This window comes from Phyllopteryx taeniolatus, chromosome 10 (genome assembly GCF_024500385.1).
Source record: "Phyllopteryx taeniolatus isolate TA_2022b chromosome 10, UOR_Ptae_1.2, whole genome shotgun sequence".
Taxonomy (NCBI): Eukaryota; Metazoa; Chordata; class Actinopteri; order Syngnathiformes; family Syngnathidae; genus Phyllopteryx; species Phyllopteryx taeniolatus.
The window spans coordinates 5,241,134-5,254,186 of NC_084511.1; the positions used below are offsets into that span (position 1 = coordinate 5,241,134).

The 13,053-nt window shown below is 45.3% G+C and overlaps 1 protein-coding gene across 17 annotated transcripts in view; it reads right to left on the bottom strand.

Moving 5' to 3' along the window:
• Nucleotides 1-13,053, bottom strand: part of uvssa (UV-stimulated scaffold protein A) — a 144,020-nt gene that overhangs the window by 101,665 nt on the left and 29,302 nt on the right. For all 17 annotated transcript variants that reach the window (XR_009790353.1, XR_009790354.1, XR_009790356.1 and 14 more), the window contains one exon: nt 10,789-10,965. Coding sequence is in view for 11 of the 17 variants with exons in the window: in XM_061786602.1 (XP_061642586.1) it covers nt 10,789-10,965 (177 nt within the window). In the remaining 6 variants the exon portion in view is untranslated. The remainder of the gene's footprint in view (nt 1-10,788; nt 10,966-13,053) is intronic.

The following is a 13,053-nucleotide window of genomic DNA, read 5'->3' on the forward strand; positions in this document are numbered from 1 at the left end:
ACTTTGAAGACCTCCTCAATGCCACCGACACGCCTTCCCATGAGGAAGCAAAATCTGGGGTCTCTGAGGCGGGCTCTCCTATCTCTGGGGTTGAGGTCACCGAGGTAGTTAAAAAGCTCCTCGGTGACAAGGCCCCGGGGGTAGATGAGATTCGCCCGGAGTTCCTAAAGGCTCTGGATGTTGTGGGCTGTCCTGGTTGACACGCCTCTGCAACATCGCATGGACATTGGGGACAGTGCCTCTGGATTGGCAGACTGGGGTGGTGGTCCCCCTTTTTAAGAAAGGGGACTGGAGGGTGTGTTCCAAGTACAGGGGATCACACTCCTCAGCCTCCCTGGTAAGGTCTATTCAGGGGTGCAGGAGAGGAGGGTCCGTCGAGAAGTCGAATCTCAGATTCAGGAGGAGCTGTGTGGAACAGTGGACCAGCTCTACACCCTCGGCAGGGTCTTCGAGGGTGCATGAGAGTTTGTCCAACGAGTATACATGTGTTTTGTGGACTTGGCGAAGGCGTTCGACCATGCCCCTCGGGGAGTCCTGTGGGGGGTGCTTCGGGAGTATGGGGTACCGAACCACCTGATACGGGCTGATCCTGTACGACCGGAGTCAGAGTTTGGTCCGCATATCCGGAAGTAAGTCGGACTTATTTCCGGTGAGGGTTGGACTCCGCCAAGGCTGCCCTTTGTCACCGATTCTGTTCATAACTTTTATGGACAGAATTTCAAGGAGCAGCCGAGGCGTACAGGGGGTCCGGTTTGGTGGCCTCAGTATTGCATCCCTGCTTTTTGCAGATTATGTGGTTCTGTTGGCTTCATCAAGCCAACTCTCACTGAATCAGTTTGCAGCAGAGTGTGAAGCGGCTTGGATGAGAATCAGCACCCCCAAATCTGAGACCATGGTCTTCAGTCGGAAAAGGGTGGCGTGCCCTCTCCAGGTTGGGGATGAGATTCTGCCCCAAGTGGAGGAGTTAAAGTATCTTGGGGTCTTGTTCACGAGTTTGTATCGGTCCATTGTGGTAAAGAATGAGCTAAGCCAAAAGGCGGAGCTCTCAATTTACCGGTCGATCTATGTTCCTACCCTCACCTATGGTCACGAACTGTGGGTCGGTCATCGGGGAGGATCTCAGAGTAGAGCCGCTGCTCCTCCACATCGAAAGGAGCGAGATGAAGTGGCTGGGGCATCTGATTCAGATGCCTCCCGGACGCCTCCCTGGTGAGACCCCGGGGACGACCCAGGACACGCTGGAGAGACTACGTCTTTCGGCTGCCCTGGGAACGCCGCGGGATCCCCCCAGAAGAGCTGGATGCAGTGGGTAGGGAGAGGGAAGTCTGGGCATCCCTGCTAAAGCTACTTTCCCCCGCGAACCGACCCCGAATAAGCGGTAGAAAATGGATGGATGGATGGGTCAAAGACAAAGGAGAGGTGGAAAGCGGGTTCTTAGGCATAAAGAGAAAAGGAAAGCATAAAGCCTCAAATTGAATGTGGGGATTTTGAATGTTGGGACTATGACAGGAAAAGCTCAAGAGTTGGTGGACATGATGATTAGGAGAAAGGTTGATATATTGTATGTCCAGGAAAGCAGGTGAAAAGGCGGTAAGGCTAGAAGTTTAGGCGCAGGGTTTAAATTATTTTACAATGGCGTAGATGGGAAGAGAAATGGAGTAGGGGTTATTTTAAAAGAAGAGTTAGCTAAGAATGTCTTGGAGGTGATAAGAGTATCAGATCGAGTGATGAGGCTGAAACTCGAAATTTAGGGTGTTATATATAACGTGATTAGCAGCTATGCACCACAGGTAGGACGTGACCTAGAGGTGAAAGAGAAATTCCGGAAGGAGCTAGACGAAGTAGTTCTGAGCATCACAGACAGAGAGAGAGTTGTGATTGGTGAAGATTGTAATGGACATGTTAGTGAAGGAACAGGGGTGATGAAGAAGTAATGGGTAAGTACGGCATCCAGGAAAGGAACTTGGAGGGACAGATAGTGGGAAACTTTGCAAAAAGGATGGAAATGGCTGGAGTGAACACTTTTTTCCAGAAGAGGTAGGAACATAGGGTGACCTACAAGAGCGGAGGTAGAACCACACAGGTGGATTACATCTTGAGCAGACAATGTAATCTGAAGGAGGTTACTGACTGTAAGGTAGTGGTAGGGGAGAGTGTGGTTCAACAGCATAGGATGGTGGTGTGTAAAATGACTCTGGTGGTGGGGAGGAAATTAAGAAGACAAAGGCAGTGTAGAGAACCATGTGGTGGAAGCTGAGAAAGGAAGAGTGTTGTGAGGCTTTTCGGGAAGAGGTGAGACAGGCTCTCGGTGGACAGGAGGAGCTTCCAGAAGACTGGCCCACTATAGCCAACGTGATCAGAGAGACAGGCAGGAGAGTACTTGGTGTATTTCTGGCAGGAAAGGAGAGGAGACCTGGTGGTGGAACCTCAAAGTACAGGAAATCACACAAGGAAAGAAGTTAGCTCAGAAGAAGTGGGACACTGAGAGGACCGAGTAGAGGAGAAAGGAATACATTGAGATGCGACATAGGGCAAAGGTAGAGGTGGCAAAGGCCAAACAAGAGGCATATGATGACGTATGCCAGGTTGGACACTAAAGAAGGAGAAAATGATCTATACAGGTTGGCCAGGCAGAGGGATAGAGATGAGGAAAATGAGAGCGAAGGAAGGGTAGAAGAGGTAAGTGAGGTGGACCAGGAAGTAGCAATTATTAGTAAGGGGGGAGTTAAAAAGGCACTCAAGAGGATGACAAATGGAAAGGCAGTTGGTCCTGATGACATTCCTGTGGGGGTATGGAAGCATCTAGGAGAGGCGGGTATGGAGTTTTTGACCAGCTTGTTCAACAGAATTCTAACTGGTGAGAAGATGCCTGAGGAATGGATGAAAAGTGTGCTGTGCCCATTTTTAAGAACAAGGGTGATGTGCAGACCTGTGGGAACTACAGAGGAACAAAGTCGATGAGCCACACAATGAAGTTATGGGAAAGAGTAGTGGAGGCTCGACTCAGGACAGAAGTGAGTATTTGCGAGCAACAGTATGGTTTCACGCCTGGAAAGAGTACCACATATGCATTATTTGCCTTGAGGATATTGATGGAAAAGCACAGAGAAGGTCAAAAGAAGCCACATTGTGTCTTTGTGGATCTATAGAAGGCCTATGACAGAGTACCCAGAGAGGAACTGTGGTACAGCATGCGGAAGTCTGGAGCGGCAGAGAAGTATGGTACAATAATACAGGACATGTATGAGGGCAGCAGAACAATGATGAGGTGTGCTGTACCTGTGACAGAGGAGTTTAAGGTGGGGGTGGGACTGCATGAGGGATCAGCACTGTGCCACGGTCGCAATTGTTGTTGCTTTGTTCCTTGTTACAGAAAGGAAAGTAAAAACGGCTACTGGAAATGGCCAAAAAAATGCAGCGTAAACTCCACCCTGTGACGTCCTAGCCAATACCAGCCGTAGCGACACCCCCGACTTGGAGGAGAACTGCAGGACACTTTCAAAACAGCACGCGTGGGTTGCACGCGAGTATAAAGGCAAACTGCGTGCGAGATAGCCCCAGTGACGTCAGCCTTTATAGTACGTTTCTGCATGTTTTTACATGTCCTTGGTCGCATGTAATAGTAAGAATTATCCGTTATGATATGTGCTATTAGTTTGGTATTTAAAGAGGGCGATGAAACCTAGGAGTCGTGCAGGAACGTGCAGGAACGTGCCGGAGCGTGCGGGAGGGCGGTTCTTTGAAAACAAACACACAAACTTTGAGCTTTAAGTATATAGATGAAAGCCTTATGCTTATCTTATTTGCATTGCATCCTTATTACGAATTGAACTTCATGCGCAATGTTCTGCTTCCTTGACATTTCTCAAGTCAAATCCCACCGATTGGGCTACCAGCAAATATAGTCTTAATCAGGACCTATCCGCCAATTCGATTGAACCTAAACTGCCCAGCCCCCAACACTGCCAGCATCCACTTCACACAGATGCTGTTGACGGTATTGTTCCAGTATTTGAGTCGATATCCATTGGGACAATTTCCGTCCGGTATGGACCGCTTTTTGGTTGTTGGAATGTTTTTTTTGTTTTTTTTTGGGGTTGGGGGGTGTATTTTGTCGTTTTGGGCTCTTGTGTACAAAAGTCGCATCAGACGTTACATGTTATGTTTGACACATACAGTGGGTACAGAAAGTATTCAGACCCCCTTAAATGTTTCAGTCTTTCTCATACTGCAGCCATTTGCTAAAATCATTAAAGTTCATTTTTTCCCTCATTAATGTACACACAGCACCACATAACGGGAAAAAAAACAGAATTGTTGAAATTTTTGCAGATTTATTAAAAAAGAAAAACTGAAATATCACACAGCCATAAGTATTCAGACCCCTTTGCTCAGTATTTAGTCGAAGCACCCTTTTGAGCTAAAACAGCCATGAGTCTTTTTGGGAATGATGCAACAAATTGTTCACAACTGGATTTGGGGATTCTCTGCCATTTCTCCTTGCAGATCCTCTCCAGTTCGGTCAGGTTGGATGGTGAACGTTGGTGGACAGCCATTTTCAAGTCTCTCCAGAGATGCTCAATTGGGTTTAAGTCAGGGCTCTGGCTGGGCCATTCAACAACAGTCACAGCGTTGTTCTGATGCCTCTCTGTTATTTTAGCTGAATGTTTAGGGTCATTGCCTTGTTGGAAGGTGAACCTTCGGCGCAGTCTGAGGTCCTGAACACTCCGGAGAAGATTTTCTTCCAGGATATCCCCTGTACTTGGCCGCATTCATCTTTCATTCGATTGCATTTAGTCATCCTGTCCCTGTAGCTGAAAAACATCTCCACAGCATGATGCTGCCACCACCATGCTTCACTGTTGGGACTGTATTGGACAGGTGATGAGCAGTGCCTGGTTTTCTTCACACATACCGCTTAGAATTAAACCCAAAAAGTTCTATCTTGGTCTCATCAGACCAGAGAATCATATTTCTCACCAACTTGGAGTCCCTTAGGTGTTTTTTTTTTTTTAGCAAACTCCATCCGGGCTTTCATGTGCCTTGCAGTGAGGAGTGGCTTTCGTCGGGCCACTCTGCCATGAAGCCTCGACTGGTGGAGGGCTGCAGTGATGGTTGACTTTGTAGAACTTTCTCCCGTCTCCCGACTGTATCTCTGGAGCTCAGCCACAGTGATCTTTGGGTTCTTCTTTACCTCTCTCACCAAGTATCTTCTCCCCTGATTGCTCAGTTTGGCCACATGGTTAGCTCTAGGAAGGTTTCTGGTCATCCCAAACATTTTCCTTTTAAGGATTATGGAGGCCACTGTGCTCTTAGGAACCTTAAGTGCAACAGGAATTTTTTTGTAACCTTGGCCAGATCTGTGCCTTGCCACAATTCTGTCTCTGAGCTCTTCAGGCAGTTCCTTTGACATCATGATTCTCATTTGCTCTGACATGCAATGTGAGCTGTAAGGTCTTATATAGACAGGTGTGTGGCTTTCCTACTCAAGTCCAATCAGTATAATCAAACACAGCTGGACTCCAATGAAGGTGTAGAACCAGCTCAAAGATGATCAGAAGAAATATATGAGTGTCACAGCAAAGTGTCTGAATAATTATGGCTGTGGGATATTTCAGTTTTTATTTTTTAATAAATCTGCAAAAATTTCAACAATTCCGTTTTTTTCTGTCAATATGGGATGCTTTGTGTACATTAATGAGGAAAAAAATAACTTAAATTATTTTAGCAAATGGCTGCAATATATAACAATATACATATTCCAATATATAACAATATACATTTCAGGGGTTCTGAATTCTTTCCGTATCCACTGTAATTGATTGCCACAAAATCTGAATTTATAGATTCACTTAGAGCCAGTTCAACAGGCTGCAAACACAGCACCAATATTGTCTGTAATTTTGAACTCATTATGGCACATTCACCTATTTGGGTTGACATATGAAGCGATACAGACTAAATTGTGCACATTTGTCATTAGGTCAATATGGTATGATATAATGGCTTCCCACATGCGGTATACATATATATATATATATATATATATATATATATATATATATATATATATACACACTTGTAGACTATTGGTTGAAAAAGGAACACAGTAACCTTGCTGAAATTCTAAGCTGATATTGGCATACAGTCAGCAAAGATATATTGTAATAGTCGTCTGAAAAACTAAATTTCAAACCCCCCAACCTTCAGACGAAAAACCGAAGAATGATGCAGATGTTACGTTTGGGCATGACAAATTACTGCAGGTCCTGGATCAGTAATTATCCTTAACTGACCGTGTCATTGGAATCCCATCCATCTTCTAACGCTTATCCGAGGTCAGATTGCGGGGGCAGCAGCTTTAGCAGTGTCGCCCAGACTTCCCTCTCCCCAGCCACTTCATCCAGCTCTTCCGGGGGAATCCCAAGGCGTTTCCAGGCCAGCCGAGAGACGTAATCTCTCCAGCGTGTCCTGGGTCGTCACCAGGGTCTCCTCCCGGTGAGACTTCACCAGGGAGGCGTCCAGGAGGCATCCAGGAGGCATCCAGGAGGTGTCCAGGAGGCATCCAGGAGGCGTCCAGGAGGCATCCGAACCAGATGCCCCAGCCACCTGGGGCATCTGGCTCCTGTCAATGTGGAGGAGCAGCGGCTCTAGTCTGAGATCCTCCTGGATGACCGAGCTTCTCACCCTCCCTCTCAGGGAGAGCCCGGACACCCTGCGGAGGAAACGTATTTCGGGCGCTTGTATCTGGGATCCTGTTCGACCCACAGCTCGTGACCATAGGTGAGGGTAGGAAGATAGATCGACCGGTAAATTGAGAGCTTCGCCTTTCGGCTTAGCTCCTTCTTTACCACAATGGACCGATAAAAAGTCTGCATCACTGCAGACGCTGCACCGATCCGCCTGTCGATCTTCCGTTCCATTCTCCCCTCACTCGTGAACAAGACCCCAAGATACTTGAATTCCTCCACTTGGGGCAGGATCTCATCCCCGACCTGGAGAGGGCATGCCACACTTTTCTGACTGAGGACCATGGTCTCAGATTTGGAGGTGCTGATTCTCATCCCAGCCGCTTCACACTCGGCTGTGAACCGCTCCAGTGAGAGTTGGAGATCACGGCTTGATGAAGCCAACAGAACCACATCATCTGCAAAAAGCAGAGATGCAATCCGGAGGCCACCAAACTAGAGCCCCTCTACGCCTCAGCTGCGCCTAGAAATTCTGTCCATAAAAGTTATGAACAGAATCGGTGACCAAGGGCAGCCTTGGCGGAGTCCAACCCTCACCGGAATCGGGTCCTTCTCCAAATCCACAAAACACATGTAGACTGGTTGGGCGACCTTCGATGCACCCGCGAGGACCCAGCTGAGGGTGTAGAGCTGGTCCACTGTTCCACGGCCAGGACGAAAACCACAGTCTGCCAATCCAGAGGCATTGTCCCCGATGTCCACATGATGTTGCAGAGGTGTGTCAACCAGAACAGCCCCACAACTTCTAGAGCCTTTACGAACACCGGGCGAATCTCATCCACCCCTGGGGCTTTGCCACCAAGGAGCTTTTTAACCACCTTGGTGACCTCAACCCCAGAGATCCCTTGGACAAAAAATGTGGAGGCAGATTTTATCCAACAGAAGAAAGTCATTCGATTGCCAAACTACTCAAAACCCTTCACTCATTATTTACATGATCTTGTGTTGACACAGACATGGGCTTTTGGGGGAAAGGAAAAGTACCTAGCTGGAGCTTTAATTCCGCCCAAATGTTTGTAAAATGTCTCGAGCAGGGGTGTCAAACTCATTTTTGTCACGGGCCACATCATAGCCATGACTTCCCTCGGCGGGCACAATTGACCAAAATTTCTTCAAAAGGTTTTCTCTGACGGCATTCTGACAGATTTCAATTTGACCTCAGAACACATGATAGCTACCAACTCCAAATAAATGTTGGAAAGTCAATTAAATTAGGTCAAATATATATGAGGATGTGTGTGCCCCCTATCCCTTTTTTAGATTGTTTTTGCAGGCACTCCATTGGACTCCATTGGACCGGATCCATACAGATTGTTCAGGTATTGCACATTATCAACTAATCAATTTCAGGAAACAAGTCCAATCAGCACTCCCAAGGCTGGCCGACGGACCCCTGCATGACATCAAACCCAGCAACTTCGTGCGGATTAAGAACTTCCGGTGGATAACGTGGAGACATCAGCGCTGGGGGCCTTTCCAAGTCCTCCTCATAACCACCACTACAATGAAAGTCGCTGAAAAAGGTAAGTTGGTTCACGCGTCACAGTGCAAGAAGGTCCCAGCACCTCCTATGGTCACGACTCCTCCACTTCCCTCACCTTCTACGACAGATGACCGTAAAGGTTGAACTAATAACACATACACGCGCACACTTGCGTAACTCAGCAGAAGAAAAGACGACGACGATGACATCTTCAGGGGGTCTGCTTGGCGGTTTGGCATTAATCGCCATGGTTACCATGATCAAATTGTGTATTGATGCTCCCACTTTGACAGTTGACACAATTTTGTACCTTACGAGACTTGACAACTATGACGAGCTTCTTTGGTTCCATACGATCGCCACTACTTCTGCTAATTGCACCTCCTACAGCATGAATGTTTCGTTTCTGATTGCCCTTCATGTGGCACGCTCTCAATATCATTCTAACTGCTATGTTTGTTCTTTCATCCCGCATGCTGACGCAAACCCACATTGTGCCTTCCCCACGTTCTAATGCATCATCACTCTTTCCTCTGACCTTAGTTTCTTTTGTCAATCCACAATACCTTAATCAAACGTCTTTGCTGAAACAGGTTCTCCTCTCCCCTACATCAGTGTGACACAAACTTTTGATGGTTTTAAACGCACTAATAATTCGGGTGTGGTGCCTTTGTTTGGCCCAGTTCACATTCACCCCGGAGTGAAATTATGCTGTGTTGCTATGAACAAGACCCTATTTGGCCAGGCTTGTGTACGTTGGGGAGGTGCCAAAATCTTATTGCGAATCTATATCTGGACCATGCACAACCTTTGTCTCTAATTCCTCTCTGAACAATTCCCAAGATCTTCTTGATACGACCTGTCTTCCCTATATGTCAGCACCGGATCGGTTGGGCAGGTTGCCTTTTGAGGGCGTGTGCTGGCTTTGTGGACACAGTGTCTACACTAAACTCGTTACCGATTGGTTAGGTCGGTCCGCCCCTATTGCTTTGACAGACCAGTCATACAGTATCTCTGCCACACCTCGTTCCCATCGTCGCAGTCAGGCCCAATTTAAAGAACACGATCCAGTTTGGGGCACAGATGTCCCCACCAATCGCAAGTATTGGAGAACAGGTACCAAGGCTCTATTTCCTCAAATTGGGGTGGGCAAATTGATGTTATGATATGAAACTCTAAGTTATCGCTTTTCTAGTTTTGTTAACACTACCCTGACCATTCTTGAGGCATCACGTGTGGAAATTAATGTAATTCGTAAAGTAGCCCTCCAAAACCGCATGACACTTGATCTACTATTGGCTTCTAAGGGCGGTGTTTGTACTCTCTTGAACTAAACCTGTTGCACATTCCTGACAACACTGGTGATACAGGCGTCATAGCCAGTATTCACGATTTCACTATTCAGTCGCTGATGAACGTTTTCCTGACAGTTTCCCTCAATTCGACTGCTTGGATGAACGTTTTCCTGACCGTTTCCCTCACGGACTTATCAATACTATAGTTGTGCTGTCCTCACGACACACAACTACAGTATGTGAAGCTAGACAGCCAGCGAACTCATTAAGAAAGCTCCATCCACAAGGCGTTCTTTTCTTGTTTTTACAGAGGTCTCTCGTGTTGATACAAAAATCAGATAGATATAGTAAAAAGACAAACGTTTCCCAAGGCTGAAACGTTTAGAGCACAATTCTATGTGTTATGAGCCGTTTTCAGAGTTCACTTTTACTGAGACGAGTCGACAATTAGTTTGACTTCTACTGAGAGTATAACACTTCAAAGACTGTCTATGAGCGGGAAGATGCTCTTTACATTGCTGGTAAACCTAACCATCCTTAAAGAAGATATCTCACCCTGACAATTTTACATCAATTGTTTTAAAAGTTTGCACTATGAAAGCAACATTTTTTTGTTTTGTTTTTTTAAATCAGCAAACATTAACCTAATCAAATATGGATGTATTTTAACGAAGATGTGACAACAGTATTGATTGCACAATAACAAAATACATTGATACATCGCAACTCAGTCATATTGTACTTGTAATGTGACAATAAAAAGGCATCGTTTTATTTTTATTATATGACATTACACGTTGAATACATATGTTATAAGATAAATGATGTGATATTTGTATAATACTATTTTAATTGTAATTATATTTTATATGAATAAAAAGACTATATTAAACATCTAGTTTGATATAAAACAATTATATACAATACACATACATAGGGGGTGCTTGCTCCTGCTTTCCATCAGTTTGGGAGTCCTTGGCGTGGAAATAGTTGAAGACTCCTAATATAATCCATTGAAACGATATCGGTTATCGGTATCGGCGTGGAGAAGCAGCAAGTTATCTGTTATCATATCGGTATCGTTGGGAAAAAAAAGCAGTTATCGTGTATCCCTACTGATTAGTCGTTGGGATAAAAAGGACTATAGTGTGCCTATGTATTTGTAAGATTAAAAATACTCCACATTTAAGGACATAAATTACTGTAGATGTTGTGTAAATGTTATTTCATTTGTAATGAGAAGATACATCATATTTCTCACCTTTTTAAACTGTTTGAGAAAGTGATAGCCCAGCTCCAACTTCTTATACGCTGACCCATAAAAGGATTGCCAGGACTGGATAGTCTGGACAGCAAGTGACCGAAGTTTCCTGGCTGTTAGTTTAGGAGGGGGTAGGGGCCGCTCAAAGTTTGTCTCTACTGTCAACTCCAAGAACTCCTACCAGAGAGGAAGGACACATCAAAATACGATTAGAAGAACATAGTCTACATTAGACATTATTGTGATAGTTGTTGACTACTCGGTAAACACTACTAACTTTCAAGGGTGTGTGTTGTGACAAAAAAAAGTCAGGCAACCGATGCACGCAATCTTGCAGGGAGAAAATCCTTTAAGCATACGAAAACTGGAATATCTATTTTTATTTTTAATGTGATTAGGCAGCATAGTGCCATTCTTATTTGCCATTTTTAGCTCCCAAAGCAGCTCTAACACTTCTGAGGATTGCTGTGCAGTATCCTCAACCACAGCTGGCAAACAGTAGGTCACGAAAAACACAGAGGTTGAGTGGACAAAGCCATTAGCAAACTACAAACATGTCGCACTTTTGTGTGCAATATAATTTTAATCACGTTACACCATTTTATGTTTTACACATCCAAAATATTATTCACACAATATTCCCATGACTTTTCCAAAACTTTATAGAAAATTTCATTTTCCCATAACTTTTCAAGGTCATGGAAAATGGCATTTCAATTTCCATAACTTTTCCAGATTTTTCTTTTTTCTTGTCGTGTTCGGCTGTTAGGTCAAGCAGAGGAGGATCTGTATCCCTCTTACGCCGGAACAGTTTTACTGTGTCACAGTGGAGTTATTAAGATGTCGCTGTGGTTTCCTAGTACCGGCCCAATTCCAATGAAGTTGGGACGCTGTGTTAAACATAACACACCCAGACTTCACTCTCCCCAGCCACTTCATCCAGCTCTTCCGGGGAGATCCCGAGGCGTTCCCAGGCCAGCCGAAGGATGTAGTCTCTCCAGCGTGTCCTGGGTCGTCCCCGGGGTCTCCTCCGGGTGGGACATGCCCAGAACACCTCACCAGGGAGGCGCCCGGGAGGCATCTGAATCAAATGCCCCAGCAACCTCATCAACTTTATCGTTTTTAGCAAATAATAATTAACTTAGAATTTTATGGCTGCAACACGTTCCAAAAAAGCTGGGACAGGGTCATGTTTACCACTGTGTTACATCGCCTTTTCTTTTAACAACATTCAATAAACGTTTGAGAACTGAGGACACTAATTGTTGAAGCTTTGTAGGTGGAATTTTTTCCCATTCTTGTTTGAGGTACAGTTTCAGCTGTTGAACAGTCAGGGGTCTCTGTTGTCATATTTTATGCTTCATAATGCGCCACACATTTTCAATGGGAGACAGGTCTGGACTGCAGGCAGGCCAGTCTAGTACCCGCACTCTTTTACTACGAAGCCACGCTGTTGTAACACGTGCAGAATGTGGTTTGGCATTGTTTGCTGAAATAAGCAGGGGCGTCCATGAAAAAGACGTCACTTGGATGGCAGCATATGTTTCTCCAAAACCTGTATGTACCTTTCAGCATTAATGGTGCCTTCACAGATGTGTAAGTTACCCATGCCATTGGCACTAACACAGCCCCATACCATCACAGATGCTGGCTTTTGAACTTTGTATCCATAACAGTCCGGATGGTTCTTTTCCTCTTTGGTCCGGAGGCCACGACGTCCACAATTTCCAAAAACAATTTGAAATGTGGACTCGTCGGACCACAGAACACTTTTACACTTTGCATCAGTCCATCTTAGATGAGCTCGGGCCCAGAGAAGCCGGCGGCATTTCTAGGTGTTGTTGATAAATGGCTTTTGCTGTGCATCGTAGAGTTTCAAGTTGCACTTACGGATGTAGCGCTGAACTGTATTTACTGACATTGGTTTTCTGAAGTGTTCCTGAGCCCATGTGGTGATATCCTTTACACGTTGAAGTCGGTTTTTGATGCAGTGCCATCTGGGGGATCGAAGGTCACGTGCATTCAATGTTGGTTTTCGGCCTTGCTGCTTACATGGAGTGATTTCTCCAGATTCTCTGAACCTTTTGATGATATTATGGACCGTAGATGATGAAATCCCTGAATTCCTTGCAATTGTACATTGGGGAAAATTGTCCTTAAACTGTTCGGCTATTTTATCACACAATTGTTCACAAAGAGGTGAACCTCGCCCCATCTTTGCTTGTGAATGACTGAGCAATTTAAGGAAGCTCCTTTTATACCCAA